The 23,824-nt window shown below is 48.7% G+C and overlaps 1 protein-coding gene across 2 annotated transcripts in view; it reads right to left on the minus strand.

The window, feature by feature from the left end:
- Window positions 1–23,824, minus strand: part of LOC140392660 (matrix remodeling-associated protein 8-like) — a 142,973-nt gene that overhangs the window by 32,891 nt on the left and 86,258 nt on the right. For both annotated transcript variants that reach the window (XM_072478152.1, XM_072478151.1), the window contains exon 5: window positions 17,103–17,534. In XM_072478152.1, the coding sequence (XP_072334253.1) occupies window positions 17,103–17,534 (432 nt within the window). The remainder of the gene's footprint in view (window positions 1–17,102; window positions 17,535–23,824) is intronic.

Here is a 23,824-nt window from a genome sequence, read left to right on the forward strand (position 1 = left end):
AGTCTGCACCGGCTCTTGGAAAGAGCACCCTTCCCAAGGTCCACACCTTCACCCTATCCCCATAACCCAGTAACCCCACACATCACGTAAGGGCAATTTTGGACACTAAGGGCAATTTTAGCATGGCCAATCCACCTAACCTGCACATCTTTGGACTGTGGGAGGAAACCGGAGCACCCGGAGGAAACCCACGCACACACGGGGTGGATATGCAGACTCCGCACAGACAGTGACCCAAGCCGGGAGTCGAACCTGGGACCCTGGAGCTGTGAAGCAATTGTGCTATCCACAATGCTACCATGCTGCCCTGCGGCAGCTTCTTAACAGCTTCTAAAGCAACTAGAATAAAGTTCCAGTGAACCAATACAATCCTTCTAACCTGTTCACCTTGGCACTCACCCGCATCCCCCACCCACCCTCCCATGAACCCAACTCCACCCTGCTTTCACCCCCCCATCCCCCCACATACCAGGAGCAAAAATGTCATGATTTGTGGTACTTTTTACATAGGTCTTCCAACAAGTCTACAAGTTTCCCAACTAGAGCTTCCTGCCTCGGTGGCAAAATCTAGGCCTTAATCCTTCTGAGGAACATGGAACTCTAACAGAGCAATCTAGTGTTTGCACAGAGCATTGCTAAGTATTGGTGCCTGAGAAATGTGAGTTAAGCTGGACGGAAAAGAAGTTAAGGCTGTCTTACTTTTGGTTCAGACACTGAACTATGCACAGGAGCTGCCAATCATTAGAGCCAGGATGAATAAGCAGAATCACAACCCAGGGAGCTTTCACAAGAGTCCCTGGCTCATCCCTGCACCATAATATTCTACCACATTAATGAGTTCAGTCTATGTGGTGACAATTTCCACATTCATTTTCTAATTAGTCTAATACTTGAAAAATCAGTGATAATGGCAGATGGGTGGTGCAGGAGTCAAGTCACTATTCATACCATTGACCTTGGCATTAACCTGACACTTTTATTGGTCAATCAGTAAGTATCTCATACATGGTAAAAGCACTAAACTGAGTCAGGGTCATAGACATAGAACATAGAACAGTACAGCATAGTACTGGCCCTTCAGCCCACGATGTTGTGCCGACCATTTATCCAAATATAAGATCAACCTAACCTACACCCGTTCAATTTAGTGCTGTCCATGTGCCTGTCCAAGAGTCACTTAAATGTCCCTAATGACTCTGACTCCACCACCTCCGCTGGCAGTGCATTCCACGCACCCACCACTCTCTGTGAAAAGAACCTACATCTCCCCTATACCTCCCTCCAATCAACTTAAAATTATGTCCCCTCGTGACAGCCATTTCCGTCCTGGGGAAAAGTCTTTGGATATCCACTCTATCCATGCCTCTCATCACCTTGTACACCTCTATCACGTCACCTCTCTTCCTTCTTCGCTCCAGTGAGAAAAGCCCCAGCTCCCTCAACCTTGCCCTCCAGTCCAGGCAGCAACCTGGTAAATCTCCTCTGCACCCTCTCCAAAGCATCCACAATCCTGTTGAATACTTCAGCAAAATGAAGTTAAAGCTTTAAAAAATTGTTACTGACTGTTAATTATATATTAATTGCATTTAATATTATGCAGGTGGTAGGAACTAACTGGGGATTTGCTTCTGCACCTAAAATTAGGCACAGACTGATACTATGGTTGTCGGGGTAGGAGGTCTATGCTGGTAATGTGTAACTCTGTAAATAAATACTTCAGTATGTGCGTAAAGATTGGCTCCAGTTCTTTCCTTTTCCTTTGTCAACTGGTTTTCTGGAATATAATATACAGCGCCAGAGACCCGGGTTCAATTCCGGCTGTGGTTGACTGTCTGTGTGGAGTTTGCACAATCTCCCTGTGTCTCTGTGGGTTTCCTCAGGGTGCTCCGGTTTCCTTCCACAGTCCAAAGATGTGCAGGTTAGTTGTTTGGACATGCTCAAATTGTCCCTTAGTGTCCAGGGATGTACAGGTTAGGTGGGCCTAGGTGGGGTGTCGGTGCAGACTTGATGGGCTGAATGGCCTCCTTCTGCACAGTAGGGATTCTATGATAATACAATCTGTTGGACAAAATGATTGTATAACAGGGTATATTGATCACATTGCTACAAAATTAAATGTGTCAGCCAAACTCTTATATAATGGGGTGTATCAGTCACACTGCTGTGCTTTGGGATGCATGCGTCATTCTGTATGGGTCTTTGCCCTGTGTACAGTTCAGTACTGCACTTTGTGCTGTTGATGACTGGTCAGATAGGAGTTTAGCAGCCCCTTCCAGCATAATGACTTTTCAGATTTTCATTTATGCGCTGGTTAATATCCAGGAGGACAAGATGATCTTATGATTGGTGGCATGACTTCTGCACCACTGATCACATCTGTCACAGTCACTCTGTGGGAGTTTGCTCATCAGGTTCCATTCTCACATCAAAGAGAGGTAAGGGCAGTGCAATCACATGCTTGGGATGACTGGAATGCACTTACTTTTCTTTGATGTGGTCAATGTTTGTAAACATTGGGGGTTCACCTCTTAGGCCACTGATCCATGAATGGAAATGAATGAATCAAAGCTGCAGGTGGTTTGTGGAAGCTGTCAATCATAGATCACTGCTAGAAAGCTAAGAATGGCTTGGAGCTAATGGATCTATTCTCCTTCCAGGAATTGACATGTGGAGCTTCAAGGTAAGTGTTACAGTTGAAATTCTTCTCACTGCCTGTTTGGACTGCTCTCTGGCTTTCAAATAGGGGTCTCTTTTCTGGGGGGTAGGGGGGGCTGTCTGTGTGGGCGATCTCTTTAGGCAGGAGTCCCTGTGGGGGGAGGGCTTTGGTCAAGGAGTCCCTGGGGGGGGTCTCCTTATAACAGGAATCCCTGTGGGGGGGGGCTTCCTATTACAGGGGTCCCAGGGGGGTCTCGCTATTACAGCGGTCCCTGGGAGGGGTTCCCTACTTCAGGGGTCCAGAGGGGTCCCCATATTACAGGGGTCCCTTGGGGGCGGGGGGGCAGTGATGTGGAGGTCTGGTCATGGAGGGCCGGAGCATATGGTGCCAGGCCCAATAAATGGATGCAAATGGGTCATTCAGACCCATTTGCATTCATTTACATCCCCCTGCTCGTTCTCTCCGCCAACTAGGGGAGTCAGAGCATTGCACTTGGGTTGACGCCTGGCGTCGATCCTGATTTTGCCTCAATGCCCAATTCTCCGTCCCATCGGGGAACGCGATCCGGGTGTCCCAGGACGGAGAATCCCGCCCAACATTAGGTTCCACGTGTATGTTGAAGACACCCAGCTCTATTTCACCACCACCTCTCTTAACCCCTCCACTGTCTCTAAATTGTCAGACTGCTTGTCCGAAATCTAGTATTGGACAAGCAAGAATCTCCTCCAACTAAATATTGGGAAGCCGAAAGCCAGAATTGTGGTTCTCTGCTACAAACTCGATTTGCTAGCCAATGGCCCGATCCCTCTCCTAGACAACTGTTTTAGGACTAAACCAAGCTGTTTAGAAACTTATTGTTGTATCTGATCCCGAGAACACGTATCGGCCAAATATCTGTGGCAACACTACGATTGCCTATTTCTGCCTTTTAACTTTGCCCGCTTCTTCCACTGCTTCAGCTTATTAGTTGTTGAAACCTTCACGCATGTTTCCTTACTTCTAGACATGGCGATTGCAACCCATTCTTGAAATGCCTTCCATCTTCCATGCTCCATAAATTTAATTTATCCAAAACTCTATTGACCATTCACATCACTCGCATCACATCTTATTCATCCATCACCCCTGTGCTCGCTGACCTCCACTGGTTCCCAGTTAAAGAATGCCTCAATTTTAAAACTCAAAAAAATTCCAAGTCCCTCTTGACCTCATTCCTACCTATCTCTATCTTCCTCCAGCCCTACCATCCTCAGAGATATCTGTGTTCTTCCATTCCACCTCATCTCCTTACTTGGCTCTGTGTCAAATCCTGAAAAAGAGGCTGGAGATGTTTTACTATGTTAAAGGCACGAAATAGATCAAATTGGCACTTAATTTGTTCGTATGAAATATGGGTTTTAAAATTAAATGTTATTGTTCCATTTGATTACTGAGAGATATTTATTATTCATATGTTTGGTGCATTTGAATCAGCAGTAAATACTGGGCTCAAATTCTGCTGCTCACACCCCCCTCCTCCTCACCCCTGACCCATTCAGTTTTGAACTTGGTTAATATTTCTTGGCAGGAAACCGAATGGGCCGCTAGTCTCAAAAGAGGGAATAAACATCTGGAAACCAAATGTCTAGGGGCACAAGCACATCTCCCAGCAGGGTAGCATCAGCAGGTTTTAAGAACTACTTCATCTACAACAGGAGGAGACCTGAAATATTTTACCAAACACAACAAAATGTATCTTCTAAATCAGAGAACAGTAAAGCCAAAACACACAAACCTTTGGTGGTCACTTTGAATACTGGTTTACCCTATCTTGGATTAACTGTAACTAGCAATTTTAGAAATTAATACAAAGGTAGGTTATGCAGCCCCTCACGTATTTTCTATCATTCAAATAGGTCAAGAATGTTCTGTATCTCAATTTCATTGCAGTCACACAACAATGACATCAAGTGAAAGCAACGTCTTCAGATTTTCAATGTGGCCATGTACACAGCTATTCTGCTCATACATTAACTGTGTATGTCATGATCAATGGTGCGCCCAACAGGTCTGCAGTCAAACAATCAACTATCAAATTTCTGAATATATTAGATTTCTAAACTAGAACTACCAAAACATCCTGGCTGTCTGGAATACCCAGCTCCGAACATTCTCGTACACCAGCACTGCATTTATCAGTAGCAATTATTGTATTTCACTCCAGTTCAAGGAGAGTCCCTGAGTAAAGTAGTAACTATTAATTTCAAAGCGTTGCTTGACTTTTCCTTTCTGAGTGCCTCTGGAACAATCCTTTACACATGAATTAGAACCAAGATCAACATGGACAAAGGCGGACTGGTGATTTGGTTGACAGCTGTATCAAATCCAGGAGTCCTGGCCATCAAGCCACTGATAATTCTGCCATTTTTTTAGATTTAAAAATTAAACACTGAAATTTTACATCGTTTAATACTTTCCTTTTACAAATTAATATGCTCAAAACATTATTTTCTTTGTTAAAATAAACTTTCATAATTGTTGTTTTATGCTGAGCTCTTGGAATGCAGCCAGTTCCACATGGTTTCCATATGTATCAAATCAACAGAACAGGATGTAGTTCATGTCTCAGAAACTTCTGGAAATTCTTAGACCCAAGCTTTCATAAAACAGTTGGGGATGTAAAACACCTTTTAAAGGAACAATAATGTCATGAAGTGTGGGTATTAGAAGGGTAGCAATGAAGAGGCAAAAAGATAATAAGAAAAAGCTTTGAAAAGCTAGACTGTACCAATTAGGTGTTGACTGGGATAGATTATCTGCATTCTGGAGCAGAAGCAGTCTCTTTGATTACATGTGGCAGTTTTAATGCTAATTTTTTTACTTCTTTTCATTTAATTAAAATCTTTAACATCCTACTTCACCTGAGATTTACTTATTTGAAGGATTTCTTTAGGACTGGAGCTTTATGCTGGGGATCCTGAACACATTAATGTCAAAAAGGTGGGAAGATGTCCAACCCTTGCAATTGCCAGACTTGTTTACTTTGGATTTAAATCTTATTTTCTTACTTCTCCTTTTAATGGTAGTGTTCTGCATGGAGCTGAAATAACTGATTTTCTTCATCTTGAGACTTCAGACATATATTGTGGTATCTGGAGTTTGCCATAGCTTCGTAATTATTAAGTTGCAAAATACTCCTTCCTCGGTCTTGACTGCCATAAATTAACATAATTCAAGGGTTGGGAATCTTACAGTTAATTAAATCTGTTGATTTCTGGTCTATTTCCTGTATTTTTCTTTTCCGTCTCCGTCTTGCTTTGAACATTCAATTTCAAGAAAAATCTACCACATGTGACACAACCTTTGTCGCTCTCCAGGCCCTCTCATCATTCTGCAATGCTCACTGAGCACATATCCATATTATTAATCTCTGAAGATTTTCTGGGGCAGCAATTTAACCTTGTTTCACCCTTTTTGTGGGGACGAAAACTCCAATGCTGTGGAGTTCGGTCCTGTGTAAAAGCATACTTCAAATATGTCCAATATCATATTGACAGCCATAAACAGCAAATGCGGAGCCTAATGCCTGCTTGAGCACACATTTCCAAAATTGACCGAAAGTCAGCTTTTACAATTCCTTAAAGAGATTGATGAAGTAAGCCAACAGTAGCCTTTCTATTTTCATCTTAGTTTGACATGGAGATGGGGAGCAGGAGTGTTCTCATGGCTTCACACTACTATTTGCAGGTTTCTGTTGCATGTGGGAGTTATTGTCTAGCATCGCAATCAGACCGTGATGCCTGGACACTGTGCATGAGTACTGCAGGAAACAATACCACGACCGCTGTGGCCGATATCCAAACACCCAGGGGGTGGGCCCCAGCACTGGGGACACATCAGCAACCAGAGGGTGGGTGTGAACACTAGGGTGGGGTCCAGGTAACGTTACATGCGGGGGTCAGGGTGTAGGGTCCAGTTACCAGGGGCCCCTGCTGCGGCTGGAGGTGCATGGGGAGGGCAGATGGGATGGCAGGGGATGTGGGGATTGGGAGCAATACACAGGACCTAGCCCAGGGTAGCTGCTGCTCCAAAGGAAACAGGTGAGCTGCCTCATGAAGCCAACACATTCCCATAGTTCACTGGAATTATTCAGAAGAGGCCTAATGTCCGATTTCAGACAAGCCTCTGGCTTCCAGCTTCTGTCACACACTTTGGGCACGATCTAATGGCCGCGACGCGCTGGGTGCGAATCCAAGCAAGCTGGTTAGACTGCGGGAGAGTCTGAAATTGGGAACCATGCCAGGGCCAATTGGTTTTCGATCTAACCAGCCCACTCCCGTTGGTGAGATCTGCATCTCGCCGCAACGTGGTGAGAAACCAATATCGCAAGTTAAGGACAATCTCCATCACATTAACGGGAAAGACTATCTATCTAATGGCCTCCTATCAGCTAACCTGCTCCCCATCGAGCGATCACACAGGTGCCGATTAGTACTGGTTCACACAAATGTGTACCAAGCATCCCAGAACCTGGGAGAGGTCTCCTGGGCAATTGGAGGCCCCTGAGGGGTCAGGGATAGGGCAGAGTGGCCCCTCGGCCCTACCCCTGGAATGTGAGCACCTTGGCACTGCCAGGCTGGCATTTTGGCATTGCCACCCCAGGCACTGGTGCTGACCCATCTGGGACGGTTCCACCACACCCCCATGTGAACACATGTGTGTAGTTGTCGTGCACACTCCCTGGGAAGCGTGCACACACATGCATGATCTTCATATGGTGGTCACACACAAGCTGGACGTTCAGGGAGTGGAACCCCTTCCGTTGACATTGGGGACTCCCAGACGGGAGTGCGGCCATCTATTACCCTCTGGGCCTGGAGCATCCTGGCGAAGGCGGAGACACCTGCTGCCTGGGCATCCTGTTGGGCCTGGTCCATGTCAAAGCTTATATAGTTCGCTGCCGAGCCAAACAGGGCATCTGTAACCTGACGGATGTACTTGTGGGCTGTAGCTTGTGAGATACCATACAAGTCCCCACTTTGTTTGAAAGACCATTGCTGAAGGGCATCTACATTCGGCCCGTAAACCAGGTCTACGCGCGCCACCAACTCGCGACGAGACGGCAAATTCCCGGAGAATCGCTCGAGGAATTCTACAGCACGCTGCTAATTTTGGGACGAGGCTGCAACTGCCCGCGGGTGAACCCGATCGAACACACGGACCTGCTAATTCATGATGCATTCGTGGCAGGTATGAACTCTCCCCAAATTCGTCAAAGACTTTTAGAAAGAGAGTCGCTAGGACTCTCAGAGGCACGGGCCCTTGCAGCTTCCCTTGATGTGGCCTCCCAAAACGCCCGCGCCTACGGCCCCGACCGCACGGCAGCCCCTTGCGCTCCGTGGACCCCCGACGCGACCAACTCCCCAGCACCCCCACCCCCCCCCGCCCCCCCCCCGCCCCCCCCCCCCCCCACCGTAAGCTTGCGCGGTTAAAGCGCCAGACCATCCCGGGGGGGGGGGGGCCCGCTGCTATTTTTGCGGACAAGTGAAACACCCCCGGCAGCGCTGCCCGGCCCGCGTAGCTACTTGTAAAAGCTGCGGCAAAAAGGGCCATTTCGCGACAGTGTGCCAGTCCCGGGGGGTCGCCGCAATCCCCGCAGAAGAACGAGGACAGCCCCATGTGCGACCCGCGGGCGCCGCCATTTTGGGTCCTGGGCACCACGAGGGGAGGATGGGCGTCGCCATCTTGTGACCCCCCCCCAGCCACGTGCGATTCATGGAGGCGGCCATTTTGTCCACCCCGACCACGTGCGACCCATGGGGGCGGCCATTTTGTCCACCCCCGGCCGCATGCGATTCATGGACGCCACCATCTTGGTTGACAACAAAGGACCCCAGCATCGACGGCTCCACGGGGTCCGAAGAAGACGCCGCGACACTACTACCACGACTGGCTTCGGTGACACTGGATCAGTCGCGGCCCCGGACGCTCCAGACGACGACAACAACAGTGCTGGTCAACGGATACAAGACGCCATGCCTGATATACTCCGGGAGCACTGAAAGTTTTATTCACCCAGACACGGTAAGACGCTGTTTTCTGACCATCCATCCAAGCACGCAAAAGATTTCCCTAGCTGCAGGATCCCACTCAGTGGAGATCAAAGGGTTCTGCATCGCAAACCTAACGGTGCAAGGGAGAGAGTTTAAGAACTACAGGCTCTACATCCTGCCCCAACTCTGCACGCCCACATTACTGGGTTTAGACTTCCAATGTAACCTTCAGAGCCTAACATTCCAATTCGGCGGCCCAATACCCCCACTCACTATCTGCGGCCTCGCAACTCTCAAGGTTGAACCGCCGTCCTTGTTTGCAAACCTCACCCCGGATTGCAAACCCGTCGCCACTAGGAGCAGACGGTACAGCGCCCAGGACCGGACATTTATTCGGTCTGAAGTCCAGCGGTTGCTGAAGGAAGGCATAATCCAGGCCAGCAATAGTCCCTGGAGAGCCCAGATGGTAGTCGTAAAGACCGGGGAGAAGCAAAGGATGGTCGTAGACTATAGTCAGACCATCAACGGGTACACGCAGCTAGATGCGTACCCTCTCCCCCGCATATCCGACATGGTCAATAGGATTGCTCAGTATAAGGTCTTTTCCACCGTGGACCTCAAGTCCGCCTACCACCAACTCCCCATCCGCCCAGGTGACCGCAAGTACACCGCCTTCGAGGCAGACGGGCGGCTATACCACTTCCTAAGGGTCCCATTTGGCGTCACAAACGGGGTCTCGGTCTTCCAACGGGAGATGGACCGAATGGTTGACCAGCACGGGTTGCAGGCCACGTTCCCGTACCTCGACAACGTAACCATCTGCGGCCACGATCAGCAGGACCACGACGCCAACCTCCAAAAGTTCCTCCAGACCGCTAACGCCCTGAACCTCACATATAACGAGGAAAAATGCGTTTTTAGCACAAACCGTTTGGCCATCCTGGCATACGTAGTGCGCAATGGAGTAATAGGGCCCGACACCGAATGCATGCGCCCCCTTATGGAATTTCCCCTCCCCCACTGCTCCAAAGCCCTGAAACGTTGCCTAGGCTTCTTTTCATATTACGGCCAGTGGGTCCCCCAGTACGCAGACAAGGCCCGCCCGCTAATACAGTCCACTACCTTCCCCCTGTCGACAGAGGCTCGCCAGGCCTTCAGCCGCATCAAAGCGGACATCGCAAAGGCCACGATGCGCGCCATCGACGAGTCCCTCCCCTTCCAGGTCGAGAGCGACGCATCCGATGTAGCTCTGGTGGCCACCCTTAACCAAGCGGGCAGACACGTGGCCTTTTTCTCCCGGACCCTCCACGCCTCAGAAATCCGCCACTCCTCCGTGGAAAAGGAAGCCCAAGCCATAGTGGAAGCTGTGCGACATTGGAGGCATTACCTGGCCGGCAGGAGATTCACTCTCCTCACCGACCAACGGTCGGTAGCCTTTATGTTCGATAATGCACAGCGGGGCAAAATTAAGAATGACAAGATCTTAAGGTGGAGGATCGAACTCTCCACCTACAATTATGAGATCTTGTATCGTTCCGGAAAGCTGAACGAGCCGTCCGATGCCCTATCCCGCGGCACATGTGCCAACGCACAAATAGACCACCTCCAAGCCCTCCACGAGGACCTCTGCCACCCAGGGGTCACTCGATTCTACCATTTTGTAAAGTCCCGCAACCTCCCCTACTCTGTGGAGGAGGTCCGTACAGTTACCAGGAACTGCCACATCTGCGCAGAGTGCAAACCGCACTTTTTAAGGCCAGATAGAGCGCACCTGATCGAGGGTTCCCGCCCCTTTGAATGTCTCAGTTTGGATTTCAAGGGCCCCTCCCCTCCACCGACCGCAACGCATACTTCCTGAACGTGGTGGACGAGTATTCCCGTTTCCCCTTCACCATCCCCTGCCCCGACATGACAGCGGCCACAGTCATTAATGCCCTTGGCACTATATTCACACTGTTCGGTTTCCCCGCGTATATCCATAGCGACAGGGGGTCCTCCTTCATGAGTGACGAGCTGCGCCAGTTCCTGCTCAGCAAGGGCATAGCCTCGGGCAGGACGACAAGCTACAACCCCCGGGGGAACGGGCAAGTAGAGAGGGAGAACGGCACGGTCTGGAAAACCGTCCTACTGGCCCTACGGTCCAGAGATCTCCCAGTTTCCCGGTGGCAGGAGGTCCTCCCGGACGCTCTCCACTCCATCCGGTCGCTGCTGTGTACCACCACTAACCAAACGCCTCATGAGCGCCTCCTTGTCTTCCCCAGGAAGTCCTCCTCCGGAACGTCGCTGCCGACCTGGCTGGCGGCCCCAGGACCCATCTTGCTCCGGAAACATGTGCGGGCGCACAAATCGGACCCGTTGGTCGAGAGGGTCCACCTTCTCCACGCGAACCCGCACTAGGCGTACCCCGACGGCCGACAGGACACGGTCTCCCTGCGGGACCTGGCGCCCGCCGGCAACACGCACACACCCCCGACACCGATCACCCTCTCCCTGCCACCGGCGCACCCCGCGACCGCCCCCTTCCCGGGGGGATCGGTCCTCCTCCCGTGCCCGCCCAGGAGTAAAACAGGAACAAACAGCGAAACGCTCCCGGAGACGACAACGCCCGAGCAAGCACCTGCACCACCACTGGGGCTGAGGCGATCGACGAGGAAGACCAGACCGCCCGCTCGACTCGTGGAATCCACGTGACACCAAGAAGAGCAAGAATGTTGTAACAAAATTTTTTTGCTCGTATTGTAAATAGTTCTCACAAACTTGTACATAGCCCAGTGTAGGGCTAAAGCTGTATTAACACAGTCTGAAATTTGTTCCAGGGCCAGCCTTGTAAACCCCTACCACCATGCGAACCACCACCCCGCCGGGTTCCTTTTTAACAAGGGGTGAATGTGGTGGTATGTATTAGGGGAATGTGGTACCTGTGAAGCCGAGAGGCTATTGGCTGACAGGTCCTGGGTCCTGGTTGGATCTGCCGACTTCTGGCTCCACCCTGAAGGCGGAGTATAAGAGCTCGAGCTTCTCCCCGCAGCCTCATTCTGTTGCTGAGCTGCTGGGGACAAGTCTCGCTTAATAAAGCCTAGATCGACTTCATCGCTTCTCGTCTCGCGTAAGTCATTGTGTGCTACAACCCTACACCCTGTACCCCAGACTCCCGCATGTAACGTTACCTGGACCCCACCCCAGTGTTCACACCCACCCTCTGGTTGCTGATGTGTCCCCAGTGCTGGGGCCCATCCCCTGGGTGTTTGGATATCGGCCACAGCGGTCATGGTATTGTTTCCTGCAGTACTCATGCACAGTGTCCAGGCATCACAGTCTGATTGCGATGCTAGACAATAACTCCCACATGCAACATGGCTCGCCTCCCACCGGGATGCACTAGGGAAGTATGAAGTGCTCATTTAACTTCTATTGCCAATTCCCAATTAGCAATATCATTTAGCCGCACAGCTGGAGGTCTCTGCAGTCAGTTAGATTTATGGGGTATCCGGAACGGGAAGACTCCCATCTCCTCCCCCCACCCGTCGATGGCGAGCCACCCGACCGAGATCGGCCCCCTGGGGGCTCCCCCACTGCACCGCCTGAGCACCGGGGCAGCAACCCCAGTGACCCCGGGCTCATTGCCCAGGAGCAAAGATGGTTACTCACCTCCTTGGATCCCCATAGCAGTCATTCCACCAGCTTCAAATTTTTAGAAGGGTGTACTACTTGGCGACCGCGTCACCACTTGCTGTGTAGGCGGTTAGATAACAAGAGGCCGTTAGATAGGGTATCGCTCCCGTTAATTGTATGGAGGTGTGGGCTTAATTCGGGTGCTCTTTCCTCGGGCCGGTGCAGACTCGATGGGCCGAATGGCCGCCTTCTGCACTGTAAATTCTATGATCTGGCCTTAAGTGGTGATTCTGGGTTTCTCACCACGCTATGGCAGAATCCTGGTTTCATCAACGGGAGTGGGCTGGTTAGATCACAAACCAATTGGAGCCTGGCACGATTTTCGTTTTGGTTTCTCCTGCGATCTAACGGCCTCGTCGCGCTCTCGCTTGAGCGCAACATGGCCATTAAATCGTGCCCAATTTTGCTGCAGTACTGAAACTAAAGCAGTTCACACCACACTCCCAGTCCTGTATTCTCACTTTCAAACAAAGTTTGAAGTTTTATTATTCAGCAGATATATTCTTAAATCTTTAATGCAGTGTACTCTCAATTATTAACAACCTTTAGTGAAGAGATTCTATCCTCTGCTGAAATGGGTTTTGCTAAAATGGCATTTATATAACAGGAGAATTTTTAAAAGTATATTCAATCACAGGATGTGGGCTTCACTGGTTGGGCCAGCGTTTATTGCCATCCCTAATTCCCCCTGAAGTGGTGGTGAACTGCCTTAATGAATCACTGCAGTCCATATGTTGTAGGAACACCCAGTGCTGTAAGAGAGTTCCAGGATTTTGATCCAGCGACAGCAAGGGAATGGCAATATACAGGACAGCACGGTAGCACAGTGGTTAGCACTGTGGCTTCACAGCGCCTGGGTCCCAGGTTCGATTCCTGGCCGGATCACTGTCTGTGTGGAGTCTGCACGTTCTCCCCGTGACTGCGTGGGTTTCCTCCGGATGCTCCGGTTTCCTCCCATAAGTCCCGAAAGACGTGCTGATAGGTGAATTGGACATTCTAAATTCTCCCTCTGTGTACCCGAACTGGCACCGGAATGTGGCGATTAGGCTTTTCACAGTAACTTCATTGCAATGTAAGCCTACTTGTGACAATAAAGATTATTATATATCTCCAAGTCAGAATAGTGTGTTCCTTGGAGGGGAACTTGCACATGGTGATATTCCCATGAATCTCCTGCCCTTGTCCTTCTCGGTGATAGAGGTCACAGGTTTGGAAGGTGCCATCGAAGAAGCCTTGGTAAGTTCCTGCAGTGCATCTCGTATATAGTACATACTGCTGCCACTATGTGTCAGTGATGGAGGGAGTGAATGTTGTTGGTTGTGGATGGAGTGCCAATCAAACGGGCCACTTTGTCCTGGATGTGTCGAGCTTCTTAAGTGTTGTTGGAGCTGCACTCATCCAGGCAAGTAAAGAGTATTCCATCACACTCCTGACTTATGCCTTGTAGATGGTGCACAGACTTTGGGGAGTCAGGAGGTGAGCTACTCTCCACAGAATTCTCAGCATCTAATCTGCTCTTGTAACAACAGTATCTATATGGCTGGTCCAGTTAAGTTTCTGGTCAATGATAACCCCCAGGATGTGAATGACTTATACCCAAGTTCCCATTCTGTACAATGGGCCTCAAGAAACAACCAAATGTCAGCCTGTCAGTTTGAAGTTTTATTATTCAGCTGATATATTTTTAAATCTTTAATGCAGTGTACTCTCAATTATTAACAACCTTAAGTGAAGAAATTCTGTCTACTGCTAAAATGGGTTTTGCCAAAATGGCATTTGTATAATGGAGAATTAAAAAAAGCATATTCAATCCTGGAGCCCCCCGCACTCCACCACATACGGGCTCCAGGATTGAATATACAGGCTCCATCCCAGGCATGGGCAAAATGCCAGTTTGGCACCTTGGCACTCAGCCTGGTACCCTGGGATCCGGCCGAGATGCGGCCAGTAGATCTCGAAAGAGGTCTCTCCCAGGATTCCCAAAGGGTCTTGCGAGATCCAACAAGATCTTCTGAGATGTTGCAATCTGGATCCCGTCCACAATGGCGGGACCCAGACTCGCATTGCTAAAAGAGCTTAAATGCTATGCTGCTGTTGGATCAAATGGCCACCCAGCAGCTACTGGCCTTGCTGAGGAGACCCCAGCCAGGCATCGTTCAGCATTGGTCCCCACAAACAGAGACCTGGTGGAACGGCATGGGGGGGGGGGGGGGGGGGGGCGGGTCTCACAGGTGATAGGAGGCCTCTGGCCGGTTGGCCTCTGACCAGGCTGGCACCCTGGCATTGCCGGTGCCACCCAGGCATGTTGGCACTACCAGCTGGGCACTACCAGCTGGGCACTACCACCAGGCTGACAGGGGCGCTGCCAGGGTGCCAGGCCGAGTGCCAATGTGCCAAGCTGGCATTTTGCCCATGCATGGAATGGGGCCCGTGGGGGCCCTGTCAGTATGTCGTTTGGGGGGGGGGGCGGGCTCCAGGATCCCCCAAAAGGTGAGTTGGGGCATTGGGGAGGGTCAAGAGATTGAGGCGCCATTTAGATCACAATTTTCCAACTTTTCCTTTGATAATCATTTGTTTGTAAATAAACTAGAGTTGATCGAACAATAGGCGAGAAATAGGTGCAAAGAAGGTTTGAATGAAGGAAGTGAAGTGGAGTAGGCTGAGGAAGATAGGTAGACAGAGTAAAGAGGAAGGTGTAAAATGATAGAGCCGGAAAAAAAGAGGCAGCGAAGTAGAATGGGCAAAGAGTCAATACATTCCTGCATTCAGTCAATAGGTTGTGCATCTAACATTGTCAACAGAATACAGCCAATAAGATGTCATGGACGGTCAATTGAAATGCTTATCATCCACAGTGAGATCACAACTTCCCCACATTTTTTGCTGTAAACAGAACGCACACTCAGTTTGGGGTTGTGTAAGTAACAACTATTAATTAGTCGACCATTGCTGTTGCCTTCGCATAACAATAACAACTGAATGAAGAGACGGTGCTGCAGACCTTTACCACTATGCAGTAAAGATGCTACAGGAAGCTTCCTTTGTATCCTGGTGTGTAAAAGGTACTAAGATGTACTTCAAATCCCAGTCTATTTTGAGTTTGTTGCTCTGGGCTATGGCAGCAGTAGGTGTGTTAAAGTGTTAATATCCCAGAGCCAGTGAAAATGTGCACAGAGTTCCTGCTCTTGATTACTATTCAGTGACCCTATTGAAAATGTGTATATTAGGGCAGAACACGGCCAGCTAAACTGACATCTCAACTGATAACATGCTGACACTCTGAGTAGGCTAATAAATGGAGAGTGGAACACTCCCTGCAAGGTTCCGTACCTTCAAAAGAGGAGGAACGCAGGAACAGAAGATGCCATTCTTGGGGGATTTAAATCTTGGCAGCGAGTAGGAATTGCGAAATTGAAGGACTTGTTCTTAGACGGGACGTTCGCGAGTCTGGGAGCACTGACAGAAAAATATGGGTTGCCACCTGGGAATGCATTTCGCTATGTGCGGGTGGGGGCGTTTGTGGGGCGACGGGTGGGGGAGTTTCCGCGGCTCCCGGCGCAGGGGATCCGGAACAGAGTGATTTTGGGGGCGTGGGTGGGTGATGGTAGGGTGTCAGATATATATAGGGGGGTGGGAGACGGGGGGGACGGACGGTGGTGGAGGGGCTGGGGGGGGGGAGTGGGAGGAGGAGCTGGGGGAGGAGATTGAGGGGGGGCTGTGGGCAGATGCCCTAAGTAGGGTAAACTCTTCGTCCTCGTGTGCCAGGCTCAGCCTGATACAGTTCAGGGTTCTACACAGGGCGCGTGTGACTGGAGCAAGGCTGAGTGGATTTTTTGGAGTGGAGGATGGGTGCGGGAGATGCGCGGGAAGCCCGGAGAACCACACCCACATGTTTTGGTCATGTCTGGTATTGCATGGGTTCTGTGTGGGTGTGGCAAAAGTGATTTCAAATGTGGTGGGGGTCCGGGTCGAACCAGGCTGGGGGTTGGCTATATTTGGGGTTGTAGATGAGCCGGGAGTGCAGGAGGCGAGAGAGGCCGATGTTTTGGCCTTTGCGTCCCTAGTAGCCCGGCGAAGGATTCTACTTATGTGGAAAGAAGCTAAGCCCCCGGGTGTGGAGACCTGGATCAATGACATGGCAGGGTTCATAAAATTGGAGCGGATAAAGTACGCACTAAGAGGTTCGGCTCAAGGGTTCACCAGGCGGTGGCAACCGTTCCTCGACTATCTCGCAGAGCGATAAGGGAAAATAGGAAAGGTAGCAGCAGCAACCCAGGGGGGAGGCGGGGGGGTGGGGGGGGGGGGGGGGGGGGGTAGGGCTCATTTGGGTCCTCAGGGGTTTTATGTGTGTGTTTATATATTAGTTATTTATATTAGATGTTACGAAGTTACTATTTTAGTTACTATTTCTGTTGTTTCTTATTTTGTTGTTGGCAGTTGCCGTTAGTCAGCATATTATTATTTTTTTAAACGATCAATGTATATATTATTACAAAGTTGTAAAATGGGAAATTTTTGTTTGATCGAAAAACTTTAATAAAATATATTTATAAAAAAAAAGAAGAGGCCGTTCTGTCTCAAAGCTTGTTCGAAAGGGAGAAAATAAAAACTAAAAATTATAAATTAGACTACCTTGCTTTTTTGTTGCAGAATGTAACACCTAAAGTAAACACCTAACAGATGGGCTCCTATAAATTTAAGGTGTACAATTATTATGAAAACATAATACGAAAATCACTTACATGTTTTATGTGTAAAGTTCACTTTGATTGGCTCTGTAATAAAGAGGCTGAAGATGCGTCTCTCATGAATCCCACAGTAATGGTGGTGCAAATCACACGAGTAGATTCCTTCATCACCAAAGCGAAGATTAGAGATCGTCAGTGAAAAGTCACCATCTGCGAATGCTGTCTCTGATATATTCATCCTTTTCCTGACAAACTGAGGGCCATAGGATCGCTGTTCCCCAGAAGCATAGAGGTCAATCAGCCGGTCAGCCTGGTCATGCCAGACACCAGGAGGTGATCTGTCCCAATGGATCACCTGTTGCTCTTCTTCACTGTGTCTCTCTGTCCAAATGTGGTTGTAATTTTCACAAGGCAGCACCACAGTTGTCCCAACTAAGGCCACCATTACTGCCTTCTCTCCGTCCCAAAACTTCCTCACCTTTTTTGCTGTAAACAGAAAGCACACCCAGTTAGGGGTTCTGTAACAACTATTAGTCAATCTGTGGTAATGCACATGGAATAGTTGAGTGCAGTTAGAGTTCTGACTATTCAGTCCAGACTTTAGTGATTCACTATGAGCTTAGTTTACCATTTAAATTTCCAAGTCCCCCTTTTCAAATGAAAACTACATATGTAAAATTATCACACTCTAATTACACTTCCTTTCCAATGGTTGCATTGTTATTGCCTCCATTGGCAGAAAGGTGTAATAAATGTGACAGGCTTACATAGATAGCTTCCATAATAAATGTAGAGATAAAAATTCAAAGTGGAAAAAGTTAACAGGAAACTCAAGTGGTTAATGGTTTGTTAAAAGTTATAAAATAGGACAGACCAAAAAGACAAAACCATGGAGTTATGTATTTATTTCAGAATGGTTAAAGGTTATCCTGGATTTGTCAGTGTGCATCATGGTCAAATGTGTTCAGAATGCCTGAGTTTGAATGCTGTTTAATATTGGGGCAAAGCCAGGGTCAGTAGGCCCCTATTCATCATAGCTTGGAAGAGGAAAGGTGGAAAGAGGTAACAAGCATTTAATAAGCAGTTGGTCCAATTTTGTTTTTATATGCTCAGGCTCTTCATGTTATTGTTGAATTTCTTCTGGAAATTACAGTTAGTCCTGTATCATAAAAGGGCAAATAATTAAAACAAATAAGTATTGCCAGGTATGAGAATTCCTGTCAGTGAAACTGACTTTTGTATCAAAGAAAGCTACATTAATAGTTTACATAAACAAAAGTTAAATGGAGGCAAAATTCACTCAGTCCTCATGTGATTGCAAGTTACATAGTAGTCACAATTTAGAACAAGCTCTTATGTCCAACAGGTTTCTGCCGATGTTTCTGCTTCATGTAAGCCATCTCCCACTTTATTTCATCTCATCCTGTCAACACTATTCCTTACTATTCCTTCATTTGTTTTGTATTAAGCAAATTTCCCTTTAAATGCTACTGTGCTATTCTCCTCAACTCCCGCAGGAGAAGGGAATGGTAAAACATAGAAATTCAAAATGGAAAATGTTAACAGGAAACACAAGTGGTTAATGGTTTGTTAAAGGTTATAAAATAGGGCAGGCCAAAAGACAAAACCATGGAGTCATGTATTTTTTTCAGAAAGGTTATCCTGGGTAATGGGAACCAGAGCAGCACATCAGCATGTGAGGTGGAGGTATAGGTTAATAGAATGAACATGCAGGGCCAGTCTAACAACTATGGACGTATAAAAAAATGTAAAAAAGTAAAACTGGGGGAGTGAAATTGGGGATGAGACTGAGTGTTATCAGAGATTAATGAGGAAGGTCAGAATGTGTGAAAAGCGTAGTGCACAAGAAAATCCTGCAAGGGAAAGACAAATCAGTCGGACATATTTTAAAATCTTGGACCTAAATGCCCGCAGTATTCGGAATAAGGTCAATGAGCAGACGGCACAAATTAGAGACAAATGGGTTAGACTTGGTGGGGATCACTGAAACATGGTTGCAGGAGTACCGGGACTGGGAGTTAAAGTCCAAGGGAAGTCAGTATTCAGAAAGGAGGTGGAGTTGCTTTATTGGTTAAAGATGACATCAAGGCTGTATTAAGGAATGATATTGGCGCTAAGGGCTAAGATGCTGAATCGATACGGGTGGAAATAAAAAACAAGATTTAAAAACTCCTTGGTAGGAGTCAATTACAGGCCCCTGAGCAATACTTCCAAAGTGGGGCATAGTAATGAGGAATAATGAGGGCTTGTGAGAAGGACACAATGGTAATCATGGGTGACTTTAACATGCACATTGACTGGATTAATCAAATTGGCAAGGGTATTTGTGAGGGAGATGTCATTGAGTGTATGAGGGATTATTTCTTAGAGCAATATGTTATGGAGCCAACCAGGGAGCAGGCTATTTTAGATTTAGTATTATGTAACGAAGAAGGTTAGATAAATAGTCTTGTCGTTAAAGATCCTCTTGGAAGGAGTGATCACAGCATGCTAGAATTTAAAATTCAGATTGCGAGAGAGAGGACATAGTGCTATATCGAGTTTTAGCTTTGGGCAGAGGTAATTATACAGGCCTGAGGAAAAAGTTGGCCCAAGTAGACTAGGCACAAATAATTGAGGGTAGGACAGTGAAGGAACAATGGCGGATGTTCAGGGAGTTATTAAACACCATTCAATTAAAGTATATTTGTGAGAGGAAGAGGAATTGTGAAAGGGAGAGTAACGTTCCATGGCTAAACAAGGAAGTCATGGGGAACATAAAGGCAAAAACTAGGGCATACCATATTGTAAAAGGTAGCTGGAGGATTGGGAGAACTTTAGGGGTCAGCAAAAAGCTACTAAAAATAGAATCAAAAAAGCTAAGATGAACTACAAAAGAAAACTAGCAGTAAACATAAACACTGATACCAATAGGTATATAAAGAAGAGAAAAGCTAAAGTAAATGTTGGCCCTTTAGAGGACGATACTGGTGAAGTAATAATGGGGAACACAGAGACGACAGAGACACTGAACCAATATTTTGTCTCTGTATTCACAGTAGAGGATAATAAAAACTTTCCAAGAACTGCAGTTAATGCAGAGGAACTTAGTGCAATAATCATCACTAGGGAAAAGGTGTTGAATAAACTAATGGGACTAAAGGCAGATAAGTCTCTGGGACCTGATGGCCTGCACCCTAGGGTTTTAAAAGAGGTGGCAGCAGAGACAGTGGATGCGTTGGTTATATTTCAAAATTACCTGGATTCTGGTAAGGTCCCAGTGGATTAGAAACATGCTAATGTAACTCCCTATTCAAAAAGGGAAAGAGGCAAAAAGTAGGAAACTATAGACCAATTAGCTTGACCTCTAAAGTGGGGAAGTTGCTGGAATCAATCATTAAGGAGGAGATGACTGAACATTTGGAAAGGCAAAACTCAATCCACCATTATCAGCATGGTTTTATTAAGGGTAAGTCATGCTTGACAAACTTGTTGAGTTCTTTGAGGATGCAACCAGCAAGCTGGATAATGGGGAACCTGTGGATGTGGTATATCTAAATTTCCAGAAGGCGTTTGACAAGATGCCGCATAAGAGATTGATCCAAAAAGTGAGATTGCAGCAGATTGGGGGTAGAATACTAGATTGGATTGAGGATTGGCTGACTGACACAAAGCAGAGGGTTGGATTAAATGGGTCCTTCTCTCACTTCCGGGTGCGGCGATGACCAGCTGAGTCGCACGTTTCGGCAGCTCCCGGTGAAACGGACTTTTGGGCTCTTGATAGGAGCCCCAACGGCAATTTTAACGGCTAAAAACACCGTGCGGTAAACCAGAAGGGAATTCCCCCTGGACACGGATGGAAAAAGGAGAGGAAAGTGGCCGGATTGCAGCGGATCCTTTGGAACAGCGGCAAGGAAGGCAAGCAAAAACCAAGATGGCGTCGGAAGGTGGCAGTTTCACATGGGGCCCTGAACAACAAGAGTTCTTGAAATGCTGCGTGGAAGAGATAAAAAAGGAAATGAAGAAAGAGCTGTTGGCCCCGATACTACAGGCGATTGAAGGGCTAAAGGAGGAACAAAAGACCCAGGAGCGGGAGCTTCGGGTCGTGAAGGCGAAGGCAGCCGAGAATGAGGACGATATACAGGGCCTGGTGGTGAAGACGGAGATACAGGAGGCACATCAGAAACGATGTGTGGAGAGGTTGGAGGCACTGGAAAACAACGCAAGGAGGAACAACCTGAGGATTCTTGGTCTTCCTGAAGGTGTGGAGGGTGCGGACGTCGGGGCATATGTGAGCACGATGCTGCACTCGTTAATGGGAGCGGAGGCCCCGGCGGGTCCATTGGAGGTGGAGGGAGCATACCGAGTTATGGCGCGAGGACCGAGAGCAGGAGAAACTCCCAGAGCCATAGTGGTGAGATTCCTCCGTTTTAAGGATAGAGAAATGGTCCTTAGATGGGCGAAGAAAACCCGGAGCAGTAAATGGGAGAACGCGGTGATCTGCGTTTATCAAGACTGGAGTGCGGAGGTGGCGAGAAGGAGGGCGAGCTTTAATCGGGCCAAGGCGGTGCTTCATAAAAGGAAGATAAAATTTGGAATGCTGCAACCGGCAAGACTGTGGGTCACATATCAAGGGAGGCACCACTACTTTGAGACGGCGGATGAAGCGTGGACTTTTATTGTAGAAGATAAACTGGAATGAGTGGATTATTAAAAAGAACGTTTGGACAAAGTGGTGGGGCGAATGGGGGGGGCGAAGAGGGGTTTTATGTTCTAATCCTGCGGTGTGGTAACTTTTCTCTCTCCCACAGGGGGTGATGGGGGGAGGTGGGGAGGGAGAGGAGATGGGACGTTGGCCATGGGGGGCGGGGCCAAGGGAGAAGCGCGGGCTTGGCTCCCGCGCTATGATAATTATGGCGGGAATAGAGAAGCAGGAAGGAGGGGGCGTCGCACGGTGCGAGCCGTGGTCACGGGGGGAAGCCGAGGTCAGCCAGAGTTTGCTGACTTCTGGGAGCAACATGGGGGGAGTAATTACGCTAGCGGGGGGTCTAGCGGGGGGGGTGGGAGGGGGGAATTACTGGGTTGCTGCTGCTGGGGAAAGGGGGGAGCGGGTACGGGAGAGGATGGGCGGGGGGGCACCGCCTGGGGGAGATACAACTGCGTGGGAACTGGGTGAGAAGCTGGAAAAAGATGATGGCTAATCGGCAAGGGGGGGGGTGGGAAGCCCCCCAACTCGGCTGATCACGTGGAACGTGAGAGGGCTCAACGGGCCGATAAAGAGGGCACGGGTACTCGCACACCTTAAGAAACTTAAAGCAGACGTGGTTATGTTACAGGAAACGCACCTGAAACTGATAGACCAGGTTAGGCTGCGCAAAGGATGGGTGGGGCAGGTGTGCCATTCGGGGCTAGATGCGAAAAACAGGGGGGTGGCTATATTATTGGGGAAGCGGGTAATGTTCGAGGCAAAGACTATAGTGGCGGATAACGGGGGCAGATACGTGATGGTGAGTGGCAAACTACAGGGAGAGACGGTGGTTTTGGTAAACGTGTATGCCCCGAACTGGGATAATGCCAATTTTATGAGGCGGATGCTAGGACGCATTCCGGACCTGGAGACGGGAAAGCTGATAATGGGGGGAGACTTTAACACGGTGTTGGAACCAGGGCTGGATAGGTCGAAGTCCAGGACTGGAAGGAGGCCGGCAGCAGCCAAGGTGCTTAAGGATTTTATGGAGCAGATGGGAGGTGTGGACCCGTGGAGATTCAGTAGACCTAGAAGTAAGGAGTTCTCGTTTTTCGCCTATGTCCAGAAAGTCTATTCGCGCATAGACTTTTTCGTGCTGGGTAGGGCATTGATCCCGAAGGTGAGGGGAACGGAGTATACGGCTATAGCCATTTCGGATCACGCCCCACACTGGGTGGACTTGGAGATAGGGGAGGAAACAGGAGGGCGCCCACCCTGGAGAATGGACATGGGACTAATGGCGGATGAGGGGGTGTGTCTAAGGGTGAGGGGATGTATTGAAAAGTACTTGGAACTCAATGACAATGGGGAGGTCCAGGTGGGAGTGGTCTGGGAGGCGTTGAAGGCGGTGGTTAGGGGGGAGCTGATATCAATAAGGGCACATAAAGGGAAGCAGGAGAGTAAGGAACGGGAGCGGTTGCTGCAAGAACTTTTGAGGGTGGACAGACAATATGCGGAAGCACCGGAGGAGGGATTGTACAGGGAAAGGCAAAGGCTGCATGTGGAATTTGACTTGCTGACTACAGGCACTGCAGAGGCACAATGGAGGAAGGCACAGGGTGTACAGTATGAATATGGGGAGAAGGCGAGCAGGTTGCTGGCACACCAATTGAGGAAAAGGGGAGCAGCGAGGGAAATAGGGGGAGTGAGGGACGAGGAAGGAGAGATGGAGCGGGGAGCGGAGAGAGTGAATGAAGTGTTCAAGACATTTTATAAAAAATTATATGAAGCTCAACCCCCGGATGGGAGGGAGAGAATGATGGACTTTTTGGATCGGCTGGAAATTCCCAAGGTGAAAGAGCAGGAAAGGGTGGGACTGGGAGCACAGATCGAGGTAGAAGAAGTGGTGAAAGGAATTAGGAGCATGCAGACGGGAAAGGCCCCGGGACCGGACGGATTCCCAGTCAAATTTTATAGAAAATATTTGGACTTGCTCGCCCCGGTACTGACGAGGACCTTTAATGAGGCAAAGGAAAGGGGACAACTGCCCCCGACTATGTCTGAAGCAACGATATCGTTTCTCTTAAAG

Source organism: Scyliorhinus torazame, chromosome 16 (assembly GCF_047496885.1).
Source record: "Scyliorhinus torazame isolate Kashiwa2021f chromosome 16, sScyTor2.1, whole genome shotgun sequence".
NCBI lineage: Eukaryota > Metazoa > Chordata > Chondrichthyes > Carcharhiniformes > Scyliorhinidae > Scyliorhinus > Scyliorhinus torazame.